Genomic DNA, 12545 nt, shown 5'->3' on the forward strand with positions numbered 1-12545 from the left:
TTTAATAGTCAGCATATTTGATTTTATATTGCCGAATGAATTGTACCTTACCTTGTTTCAGCTATTGACTCTTTATAAAATTATGAAGTTATTTTTGAACCGGTTGGCACCACACGGGTGAACATTTCATCTGCATTAACTTTTCCTCGCTTCGACAAATTCAATTGCTTTGTAAAGTTCAAAGTAATAGTAATAATAATTTAATAAAGGTAATATGAAGAAAGAAGTACTACTACTATAAAACTCACGAATTATTAAGGGACTGTAAATACAGAAAACTTGATCAAAAAAGTTGAATTTAGCTACCGGTATTCAAAGTACTATGAGTTATGAAATATTGTTGGTGTTGTTGTTGGTGTTGTTGATGCAAGCAGATCACTTAGCCTTGGGCCAAACCATTTGCGGCAGCAACGGCAATTACAGCAGCAACAGCGCATACAGCGCTAACCTCAACACCACACTCTCTTCTCTCTATACAAACATCGACAACGATGGCTTCTACAACGCCTCAATCGGGCAGGGAGCCGACACAGTCAACGCCCTCGCACTGTGCAGAGGCGACGTTCAACTCAACGAGTGCCGCGATTGCGTGCAGAAAGCCGGTTCCAATCTCGTGGATTCGTGCCCGGTTCAGAAGCAGGCCTTCGGCTGGGAAGAGAACTGCACGTTGCGATACTCGAATGCTACCGTCTATGCGTCTCTGGCGACTGCTCCCGCATACTACGTGATTAGTCCACAGAACGTGACGAGTCCAGACCGGTTTAGGGAGGCTTTGAGAGTGTTGCTCGATGATCTTCGTGGACGAGCCACAGGGGGCTCGTCTGCGAGGAAGGTGGCAGCTGGGTATACAACTGGACCCGATTATCAAACGATTTTCAGTATGGTTCAGTGCACCCCGGATTTGACATCGGAGGATTGTAATAGTTGTTTGGATGGTGCCATTTCAGAAATACCGCTATGTTGTGAAGGGAAAAGAGGGGCTAGAGTCCTCAGGCCCAGTTGTTATGTTCGGTTTGAGTCCACTCCGTTTTACAATGAAACTATGCTTCAGGAACTAGAGTCCGTTCCTCTGCCTCCGCCTCCGCTTACACAGCCAACGCCATCAGGTAATCATACCGTCTTCCTTTTAAGTAAAATTAGAGCTTTCGACGCGGAATTTTTTTTTTTTTTTTTAGAAAATGTCATTACACATTATACTACTACTACTTCAGTTACTTTATCTCTTAATCTCTCAACCTTCACCAATTTTAGTATTAAAACTCATGTCATACCGTCTTGTTCTTAGAGGAGATGAGGGAGTATGAATTAGGGAGTTAAAACAAAAAAAAAATGATAAAAAGTTAATAATTGAGTCATATCATAGTTCAGCTTATATGCATTTGGACATGTTTGTATGCGGTTAACTTTTATAGTGATTGCACTAACCATCTCAGACCAATTGAATCAATACATAAGTTTTTTGGGTTTTTTGGCAGGAAAGAAAAATGGTAGCACAACTGTTGTCATAATTGTGGTTGTAGTTGTTGTATGCTTGCTAGTGGCTGTATCATCTGTCCTCTTTCTAAGAAAGAGAAAGAAACATAAACTAACAGAAATTCCTCAAAGTAAGTTACTCAGCTTTTTTTATACACATAGCCTTTTATTAATTCGTCTAAAGTATTAGACTCAAATGTTCATCATAATTTCTTGAAGCTATCGACGGTATTAGCTCAGCCGAATCTCTGCAACATGCTTTCAGCACAATCAAAGCTGCAACCAATGATTTTTCTGATGAAAATAAGTTGGGTCAAGGTGGATTTGGGATGGTTTACAAGGTAGATATACTATGGATTAGAATAAGAGTGTGCCTGTAACAAATTCAAAATCTAAAGCAAAATTTGTTGTATCATAATTTCAGGGGAAATTTCCAAATGGTCAAGAAATTGCAGTGAAAAGATTGTCCAGGGATTCCGGGCAGGGTGATATGGAATTCAAGAATGAGGTTCTGTTATTAGCAAAGCTTCAACACAGGAATCTGGTTAGACTGTTAGGTTTCTCCTTAGAAGGAATGGAGAAGCTGCTAGTGTATGAATTTGTTCAAAATGCAAGCTTGGACAACTTCATATTCGGTAACATTCATACTTAATTTACTTGCTTGTTTGTGAACCCTATACACACAACATATCAGTTATTGATATGTGAACATATTAATGCTAACTTGTCTGCAATTGGACATGTAGACTCACTCAGGCATTCAGATTTGGATTGGGATACACGCTACAAGATCATAGGAGGTATTGCGCGGGGAATACTCTACTTGCATGAAGATTCTAGTCTCAGGATCATTCACCGTGATTTAAAAGCCAGTAATATACTTCTAGACAGAGAGATGAGTCCCAAGATTGCTGATTTTGGTATGGCAAGATTGTTTGGACAAGATGAAACACTGGGAAATACAAGCAGAGTTGTAGGAACATAGTAAGTTAAACAACTTAAAACAGTTTTATTGAGTTACAATAGAACTAAAAACTGTAAACTGCAGCGGTTATATGCCACCGGAGTACTTAATACACGGCCAGTTCTCAATCAAGTCCGACGTCTACAGTTTTGGAGTATTAGTCCTAGAAATCATCAGCGGCCACAGAAATAATGGTTTTCGAAGCGAGGATGGCAGCGTAGGAGACCTCCTGAGCTTCGTAAGTGTTAAGCATGTACCTTTTTGACACCCCTTTATATGTAGTTAGTGATTGAAAAGTGAGATTAATTAATTTTGTAGGCATGGAGAAGTTGGCAAGAAGGAAGAGGTGGTGAAGTGGTGCATCCATTTTTGAGGAGTGGTTCAGGTTCGGGTTCGGGTTCGGGTTCCACAAATGAGATGCTGAGATGCATCCACATTGGTTTGCTGTGTGTTCAGGAAAATGCAGCGGATCGACCAACCATGGCTTATGTGGTGCTTATGCTAAGTAGCTTCTCCATGACCTTAAATATACCTTCAACACCTGCATTTTATTCTACTGTTGGTTGTAAATCGGATCAGTCTTATCGTTCTTCGACAAATTAAGCCTCCATTACTGACTTACATCCACGCTGATTCCCCCAAAAAGTTTGTTTTTATTCTATTTTTCTTCTTTGCCATTAGTAATGTTAGTTTATGATTCACATATTTTGTAGTACTACGTACAATTTTCTTTTCTATTAAATTCCTTTTATGCTTAGTTTAATAATATGAGTTAAACTCTAGAAAATAGAATTTGCACCTTTTAATCCCGAGTAAGAAAATCATGTTTCAAAAACCTGACCATGAAAAAAGAAGTTTCGTTAAGTCACGAAGAGTGTAAGTAATTTTATTTATCTCATTATTACTTTCTTATATTCACCCTCCGTCCTAAGCAATTTTACAAATCTCTTTTGAACACAAAATTTAAGAAATTGATGTTTAAAGATTAATTAAGTGAATAAAGTAAAAAAAAAAAAAAAATGAGAGAGAGAAAAATTGTTTGCAAAAAAATATAGTAATTAACTTGTGACAACAAAAAATAGAATACATATCAACTCGTTTGTGACAATCCAAAATATAATATGTTGCAAATAGCTTGAGTCGGAGGGGATATCATTTATGGACTTAATAAAGATTAATGCGAAATGTGAGCTAAAATTATTTATAAAGTGTTCATGATAATTAGCTCTGATGGTACTCCAAAATTAATCACACTAGTATTAACACCCTGCTATGCACGGCACATATGATTTTCACTTAAATGAATACTTCTACAAATTATAAATAATTCAACAGAAATAAAAACTTATATCTTATGTACAATTTAGAAAAATGTAATTCTCCATTCTCACTCTGTGAAACATTTCCTATTCGGCATAGTATTTTTTATTTTTATTTTGTCAGTTGAGTAGATAAGCAATAAAGACATACTATAACATAGAAATAATTATGTTTCTATTTTAGTAAATATGTTAATTAGAAAAAGACATATTTCATTTATATACTAACACTTTATTAAAATCAATATATATATTTTTTTTAAATATTATTTCTATACGTAAGTGTAATGGTTTAATAATATTTACAATAAAAATTGCGATATGTAAACTTTTTAGCATATGTTTATTATCTGTAGCTTTCAGTTTATACATAAAAATTACAACTAATAAAATAATTACTTTTGTTATAAAAAAATGTAGTGAAAGATTATCATTGAAATATTCAGGTATGATATACATTAATGTATTAAAAACTAATTGCAAATTATACATTCTATACTTGTGAGCCATAAAATGATATAAAAATAAAAAATCAAAAAATATTTTCCCAGAAGATTTTTTTCTATTTTATTACTGCAAATAAAATATTTTTATAGATGAAATAAATTTGATATTTAAATTGAGATAGTTAATCGTGTAAAAGTAACACTTTATGTGGACTAAAATGTATTTTTGTAGACTTAATTTTAATTAATAGTACTCGTATTGTTTAATCAAAATTTAGTGTAGATTAGTTAGAAATGATAAGTACTTCATGAAATCATGTAATTTCATTCAAGTAGTGTGGATCAATATATATTCATATTAAATTTATTGAGAAATAAAGAAATAAAAGAAGTCCACTACCTTCATTTTTCTAACTAAATTGGCTTTCGTTAATCCTCTTCAAAGCCGTATACACACACGCTCATCGTCATACAATTTGTATGTTCAATCGTTCCATTCTATTTCAGTCTTATATATTAAGTTCTTATCAATTTTTACACATTTTTGGTTAAATAATTAAATTTTGTATTCGTCTTTTGTAAAACGAATTTGTAAGTTGTAACCCATCAAACTCTACGCCCAAAGTATATAATTTGGCGTATTACAATGCCCAGAAACATAGATCTAAAAATTAATTACTTACTTTTTATATATTGAATTGTTTTTTATTTAATTAGGATATTATTTTTCATTTCATTGTATTTCATCGATTTGGGATTCTACTGTATTTATACATTTGGAATCAATATCTACAAAAGAAAGTGTATCTCTATGGAACTTGGCAACTAATGCCGATTAAAAGTAGATCTATGAAGCCATCTCGTTCATAAAATTAATTTTTAAATATACAATTTGATCTGTATATCTATTGATTTTGTTTCATTCAACTCAAATCTATTATTAGAAGTTTCGATCAAGCCCTGCACAATAAATTGTGGTGTAATTTTGCAGGAACCCGATTTTTCTTTTTTCATATTTCTGTTGATTTTCATAGTCTTTTTGATAGTAGTAATTTTTATGTTTCTACTGTTTTTTTATTCACAATTTATTTGTGCGTGTCACTAAACTGTATATACCAAGATTTATTACATTTCATTCGCAGTGGATCAGGGCAAACAAATCTTGTCACTCTCAATAGTTCAGCCCTCTTCCGCAAAGATTTTTTACAGTTACCTCTTCCACATCTGAAAATTTTCATCTCGTCTGCTCTCCTTTTGATCACTTCTTCATCTTCCTCTTCTTCTTGTTCTCCTTAAATCTGTAAATCTTCTTCTAATTATTTACCTCATTTACATCTACATAGTTTAGATAATTTCAGGGGAAATATCCAAATGAGGTAAATGTAAAATATTAAATGTAAACTATGTAATATTATCTAAAGACAAATAATTTGTTGTATCATAATTTCAGGGGAAATTTCCAAATGGTCAAGAAATTGCTGTGAAAAGATTGTCCAGGGATTCTTGGCAGGGGAACATGGAATTCAAGAATGAAGTTCTCTTATTGGCTAAGCTTCAGCACAAGAATTTAGTTAGACTTTTGGGTTTTGCCTTAGAAGGAATGGAGAAGTTGCTAGTATATGAATTTGTTCAAAATTCAAGCTTGGATAATTTTATATTTGGTAACATTTGGCATTGGTTAACATAGTACTTATACTCCCTCCGACCACAAAAAATAGTCTCATTTGTGTACCACACGAGTTTTATTGAGAAATTGATAAAATAAGTGAGAAGGGAAAAAAAATTGGTAAGGTTAGAAAGATATAGAGAAAAAGTATGTAAAGCATGAGAGAGGAGAAAAATTGGATAAAGTATGAGAAAAAAACTTTCTATTTTTATAAATGAGACTATTTTTTGTAGATATCTCAAAATGGCAAAATTATACTAATTTTTGTGGAGGGAGGAAGTATATGCTAACTTGTTTGCAATTGGACATGTAGATTCAATCAAGCATTCGGATTTGGATTGGAATAGACGCTACAAGATCATAGGAGGTATTGCAAGGGGAATCCTCTACTTGCATGAAGATTCTCGTCACAAGATCATTCACCGTGATCTAAAAGCCAGTAATATACTTCTAGACAGAGAGATGAGTCCCAAAATTGCTGATTTTGGAATGGCAAGATTGTTCGAAGAAGATGAAACGCAGGGAAATACTAGCCGAGTTGTGGGAACATAGTAAGTTACTTCACTTCAACAGTTTTATTGAGATACAAGATTATTAAAAACTATAAACTGCAGTGGATATATGCCTCCAGAGTACCTAATACACGGCCAGTTCTCAATCAAGTCCGATGTCTACAGCTTTGGGGTATTAGTCCTTGAAATCATCTGCGGCTGCAGAAATAACGGTTTCCGAAGCGGGAATGGCAGCGTAGGAGATCTCCTGAGCTTCGTAAGTATTAAGCATGTCACCTTTTTTCTACACCCCTTTTATGTATAAATAGTGATTGAAAAGTGAGATAAATTAATGTCGCAGGCATGGAGAAGTTGGCAAGAAGGAAGAGGTGGAGAAGTGGTGGATCCATTTTTGAGGAGTGGTTCGGGTTCATTAAATGAGATGCTGAGATGCATCCATATTGGTTTGTTGTGTGTACAGGAAAATGCGGCGGATCGGCCAACCATGGCCTCTGTGGTGCTTATGCTGAGTAGCTTCTCCATGACCCTAAATATACCTTCAGCGCCTGCATTTTATTCAACCGCTGGTGGTGGTTGTGCTTCAGAGCAGCCTCGTCGTTCCTCGCCGGATCAAGCATATATTACTGACTTACAACCACGCTGATTCCCTCCTAAAAAGTTTGTATTTCTTCTATTTTTTTTCTTTCCCAATTGTAATACAATATTCACATATTTTGTACTGCAATTTTCTTGTAATTTGAATTCTTTTTTTGCTCTGTGCCTCTGTATATTATTTGAGTTAAATTTGAAATTAGACCCTAAAAAACGGAGGATTTTACTAGTTGTTTGGTTGGTTCCATTTCAAATGTGCAGCAATGTTGTGCTGAAAATAGAGGGGGGAGAGTCCTCATGCCTAGTTGTAATCTTTTTGTTTTAAGATCACTCCTACCTTCTGTTATAAACTCTGCTTTTATGGTTCGACTCTGTTATAACTCTGTTTCTTAAGGTTTTACCTTTGCTAATTTTTTGACCTACTTTCAATAACATTTCTTAAAATCCAAACCAAGTCAAATTGGGCTAGTTAATTTGCAGGAAAGAAAAATGGCAGCACAGACTCGAACTATTATGGTCGGTGTGGTTGTGATTGTTGTGTGCTTGATTTATTATTATGTCAGCTGTCATCTCGATAAGAAAGAAGAAGAATCAGAATACAACAGAAATTGCACAAAGTAAGTTACTCATATTTCTTGCACACTATAGACTATTCGTTTGTTTATTGTATTGGACTCAAATGTTGCTTAATAATTTCTTGAAGATGTGGAAGAGATTAGCACAGTGGAGTCTCTGCAGTATGCTTTCAGCACAATCAAAGCTGCAACAGATAATTTCTCTGATCATAATAAGTTGGGCCAAGGTGGATTTGGGGGTGTTTACAAGGTAGATATATATGTTGTATAACAGATCATAATGAGAGTGATTGTGTAACAAATTCAAAATCTAAACACACATATTTTGTTGTGTCATCATTTCCGGGGAAGCTCCCAAACGGTCTGGAAATTGCGGTGAAAAGACTATCAATGGATTCCGGGCAGGGCGATATCGAATTTAAGAATGAGGTTCTTCTATTGGCTAAGCCCCAACATAGGAATTTCGTTAGACTATTAGGTTTCTCCTTAGAAGGAATGGAGAAGCTGTTAGTATATGATTGAATATGAATTTGTTTAAAATGCAAGCTTGGATAACTTCATATTTGGTAACATTTATTCTTGATCGCTTTACATCACATAATATGTGAACATGGATAGTCTAACTCATTTGCAATTGGACATGTAGACTCAGTTAGGCATTCAGATTTGGATTGGGATACGCTACAAGATTATTGGAGGTATTGCAAGGGGAATCCTCTACTTGCACGAAGATTCTCGTCTCAGGATCATTCACCGTGATTTAAAAGGCAATAATATACTTCTAGATAGAGAGATGAGTCCTAAGATTGCCGACTTTGGTATGGCAAGATTATTCGGACAAGATGAAACACAAAGGAAATACAAGCCGAGTTGTGGGAACATAGTAGGTTACACTACAGAAACACTGTTTTTTGAATTATAAATACACTAAAAATATGTAAACTGCAGCGGATATATGCCACCAGAGTACTTAATACATGGCCAGTTCTCAATTAAGTCCGACGTCTACAGCTTTGGCGTATTAGTCCTTGAAATCATCAGCGGCCGCAGAAATAATTGTTGGAATAATTGAATGAATAATTACCTAAAGCTCTCTATGATGATTAACCGAGAACGACGGAGAAGGAGCATAAACTGTAGAGCGGAAGCGTACCTTGATTCATAACGAATTGAAAGGCGGAATTGCTTTGCAGCGGCTATGGATCTTCCAAACGATCAGAGACGTCCTTACAATTGTCTGGCGAGAGAATACAGAGATATTGAACGTTCTTCTGACGTCTGGGGACCATAACCCTAGCTTATATTTATATTAGATATAAACCCCTTTATTTTCTATTCGGTCCCTCATCAAATAGAAAACCACTTTATGGTATCTACACTTATTTCCATAACAATTAAATACACTTTAGCAAAACTTTAATCTTTATTGGATCACTTTAATTGGGCAACCGAAAGATAGCCATACACATTAAATTAGTCATGTGGAAGCCCAAATTTCTAACAATCTCTCACTTGGACAACACATGACACCAAATAAATGTGTACAAACCGAATGAGCGCTCAAAAGTGCTATCACATAGTGTATTTCCGAACAATCATATCATCAACCATATCAACATAGGACTAAAGGGGCAGTCACCATATTTTTTCATGATTAAACCCATCAGTAATCACATATGCAAATATAATCAACAACAGATCAATTATGGAGTGTAGCATGAAAATTTCATGCAAGGTGATCATACATGCCTATTTCCAACTGGTCCTCCCAAAGTGAGATCAAACCAAAAATAATTGACAAAACATAATACTTTAGTTATGCAGAGAATAACATGAGTTTTATAACTACATGTTCAAAACACAATATAGAGCAATAACCAAAACTACTCCCACTGATCGGAAGTATCCTTAAACAACATAACACCCATTTAGGCTACATGCCCATGAAAGACCTTGGGTGATAGTCCCTTAATGACTAGATTTGTAATCACCAAACCCATTCCCTTATGCTCTATATGTATTTGTCCATTCCGAACCATTTATTTAACAACCAGGAAGCTCCTGTTGTTTTAGAATATAATACTGCAGAGTTATTGTCACAATATAACTTAAGTGGTCTTTCAATGCCTTACAGTATGCAGCCTAGTGACAAAATTTCACAGTCATATTCAATAACTAGATGCCCCAAAACAAGTTACGAATTCTGTTGTCATGACAGAAGTAGCTACGAGAGTTTGCTCAGCACTTCTCCACGAAATGGCTCTACAGCCAACAGACACACGTAACATAAAATGGATCATTTATTGTGTTGGCATCTAACAAAATCAGAATCAAAATGCCTAAAGATCTCTCCAAATGATCTGATTTTCTGTATGCGAGCATGTAATGCTTAGTTTTCTATAAATATCTCATAACCCGTTTTGCTGCTTCTTAATGATCCATATCGGGTTATTGAAATATCTGCCCAACATATAAACAATTAAAACCAAATTGGGTCTAATACACACTTGAGCACACATTAGGCTCCCAATCACCGAAGCGTATGGAACCTTCTGCATTTTCTAAATCTCAAGATTTATATTAGGGCATTGAATGAGACTAGGTTTGTCTCCTTTAGTCATAGGAGTATTTCTTTACTTGCAATTATGCATCTCAAATACTTTAGGCACCTTTTCACTATATCCCTTCTGTGACAATCGAAAATTATTTCTTTCGATTCCAAATACAAAAGAGGCTTCCCCAAGATCTTTCATCTCAAATTTCTTCGGGAGAATTCTTGGTGTTGGTGCAACATATCCTTATCGAAAATTATTTCTTTTGATTTCAAATACCAAAAAAGATGCATTTGCTCTCACTGAACTTGTAATACACACAACCATCAATAGCATTCTTTCTGAATCCAAATGAAAGAGCTACTTCATAAATTTTGTGGTACCATTAACGAGAGTCTTAAATGAGGTTGTTGAGATTGACTTTAAATGATATCATTCGCATGAGATTGAATGTTTACAACAATATCATCTTGAAGTTCTTAATATGCTTGTTCTTCAATGATAGTAATTGATACCTGATCATTGTCAGGAGCAGTAGTAGGTGTGTATACAGACTCCTCCTCAAAAGTAATGTTCCTTAACACATTCTTCCCCCCAAACTCTGTTCCTCAAGGAATACTATATTTTTCGTCCCAAAAATTAGTTCCTTTTGTGGGATCATAATATTTAGAAACCCCTAAATTTTTCCAGAAGACCATAGTGAGAATATATGCTATAGTCTTTAATGCCTCTCCCTAAAGCTAATGCGACAAGGAAGAATGATAAATCATACTCCTTCACATATCTTTAAGAGTTTTATTTCGTCTTTTAGCTACACCACTCATGCTAGGCGATCCCGGCATGGTGTACAAAACGACGATCCCACTCTCCTCCAAATAGAAGGCAAAAGGTCTTTGACATTGTTCACTTGAGCAGTCATTTCTATCGTAGTATTCGTCACCACGGCCAGATTCGACTTTTTTAATGCCTTTGTTGAGTTGGAGCTCAACATCATCCCTAAATATTTTGAACTTGTCCAAAACCCCAGACTTATAATATATTAAATGTAGGTGTCCAAAACAAGAATATTTGCCTATGAATGATACAAAATATTGTTGATCATTCCAAGTAACCGAAGGGAATGAACCACAAATGTCCGTATATATTAATTCTAAAATGTATAGCTCTATTGGCACCTAATTTCTTAAGTTTGGTCTGCTTTCCTTCGATACATTAAACACACAAATCAAGTTCTGAAAAGATAAGTGTATTCAATACAACATATGACATAAGTCTCACAATCCTTTATTTTGAGATATAACCAAAACACTTGTGTCATAAATTAACCAAATTCTAATTATTTAATTTGCTTAGTCCCTTTTGATTCAACATGTAAAGCTTCTGAATATGAAGTAACATAATTGAGCATACAAAGATTGTTATATGCACTTAAGGAAACAGTGCCCATAATACTAGAATTATTTGAAGGAATAACTTTACTATTTCTGAATGAACAAGAGAAACCAAATTTGTTCAAAGCAGAAATAGAAACCAAATTTTGTCTAAAAGACAGTACAATAAAGTATCCTTCAAATACAGAATAATTCCAGTCTTTAATAACAATCTATAATTCTCAATAGTCTCTACTTCCACCGATTTGTCATGTTCCACATAGATGTATCTTTCACCATCAATTGACTTTCGGTAGCTCAAACAGCCTTGCACTGATAACCTTATGTGAGTAGTAGCATCAGAATCTACCCACTAAATATCATTAGGGACTAAATCCAAATTAACTTTAGAACAGACCAAAACAAGAATTGACTTCCTTTGCACGTCATGCGTGATATTTACAATTCTTCTTTTTATATCCATGTTTACCACAAAAGAAACAACTATCATTATCCTTATGTTGTTTCTTTTGGGATAAACCCTTATCCATAACAGCATTCTCAATACACTTTTTCTTAATGCCCTTTACTTTATTTCTTGAGATACTGACCAGATGTGCAACACCAAATGTGCTAACAAGTCTTTAGAATTCAAGCTTAAATGAAGCAACGTGAGACATTTTCATAATGTGCTCCCTTATGTTGCCCTTGCCCATATATACTTTATTGAGATCAAGCATGCTTGTCTCAACCTTATCGTTTTTTGCAAAACGTTCCTTAATTTTGGCAAGGTATTCACTGGCCGTAGTGATATACTTTGATGCAGTGCCTCGAAAGGCTTCTGGGATGCCACACCTAATGATCAGTAGACTTACACGATTAGAGTATTCCCACTTCTCATAGTTTCTCCTTTGATAAGAAGCACTATAGTCCGTAGGAGAAGTAGGTTGCCCAATCCTTAGCGCGTAATCTAGATCCATGCAACCCAGAGCAATCCAAATATAATCTTTGCAATCCTTAAAATATGACCCATTCAACACTAACATATTGTTCATGTTGGAAGAAACTGCAGAAGCA

At 34.9% G+C, this 12545-nt stretch overlaps 1 protein-coding gene and 1 pseudogene across 1 annotated transcript; both read left to right on the top strand.

Moving 5' to 3' along the window:
* Positions 1 to 322: 322 nt before the first annotated feature.
* Positions 323 to 7023, top strand: LOC125188144 (cysteine-rich receptor-like protein kinase 44). Its single transcript, XM_048084893.1, has 7 exons — positions 323 to 1106; positions 1476 to 1604; positions 1693 to 1814; positions 1898 to 2108; positions 6182 to 6419; positions 6483 to 6636; positions 6721 to 7023. Exons 1-7 carry the CDS (start codon positions 323 to 325, stop codon positions 7021 to 7023), a joined length of 1941 nt encoding a protein of 646 aa, XP_047940850.1.
* A 504-nt stretch (positions 7024 to 7527) lies between these two features.
* LOC125188152 lies at positions 7528 to 8618 on the top strand (annotated as a pseudogene).
* Positions 8619 to 12545: the final 3927 nt, after the last annotated feature.

This window comes from Salvia hispanica, chromosome 1 (genome assembly GCF_023119035.1).
Source record: "Salvia hispanica cultivar TCC Black 2014 chromosome 1, UniMelb_Shisp_WGS_1.0, whole genome shotgun sequence".
Taxonomy (NCBI): Eukaryota; Viridiplantae; Streptophyta; class Magnoliopsida; order Lamiales; family Lamiaceae; genus Salvia; species Salvia hispanica.

What these genes read in the sequence shown, in the direction of transcription:
- LOC125188144 (XM_048084893.1), top strand. Translation starts at nt 323, where the DNA reads ATGAGTTATGAAATATTGTTGGTGTTGTTGTTGGTGTTGTTGATGCAA. An exon ending in CTTGGACAACTTCATATTCG is followed by an intron (nt 2,109 to 6,181) that starts GTAACATTCATA and finishes TTGGACATGTAG; the next exon opens with ATTCAATCAAGCATTCGGAT. An exon ending in TAGGAGATCTCCTGAGCTTC is followed by an intron (nt 6,637 to 6,720) that starts GTAAGTATTAAG and finishes TTAATGTCGCAG; the next exon opens with GCATGGAGAAGTTGGCAAGA.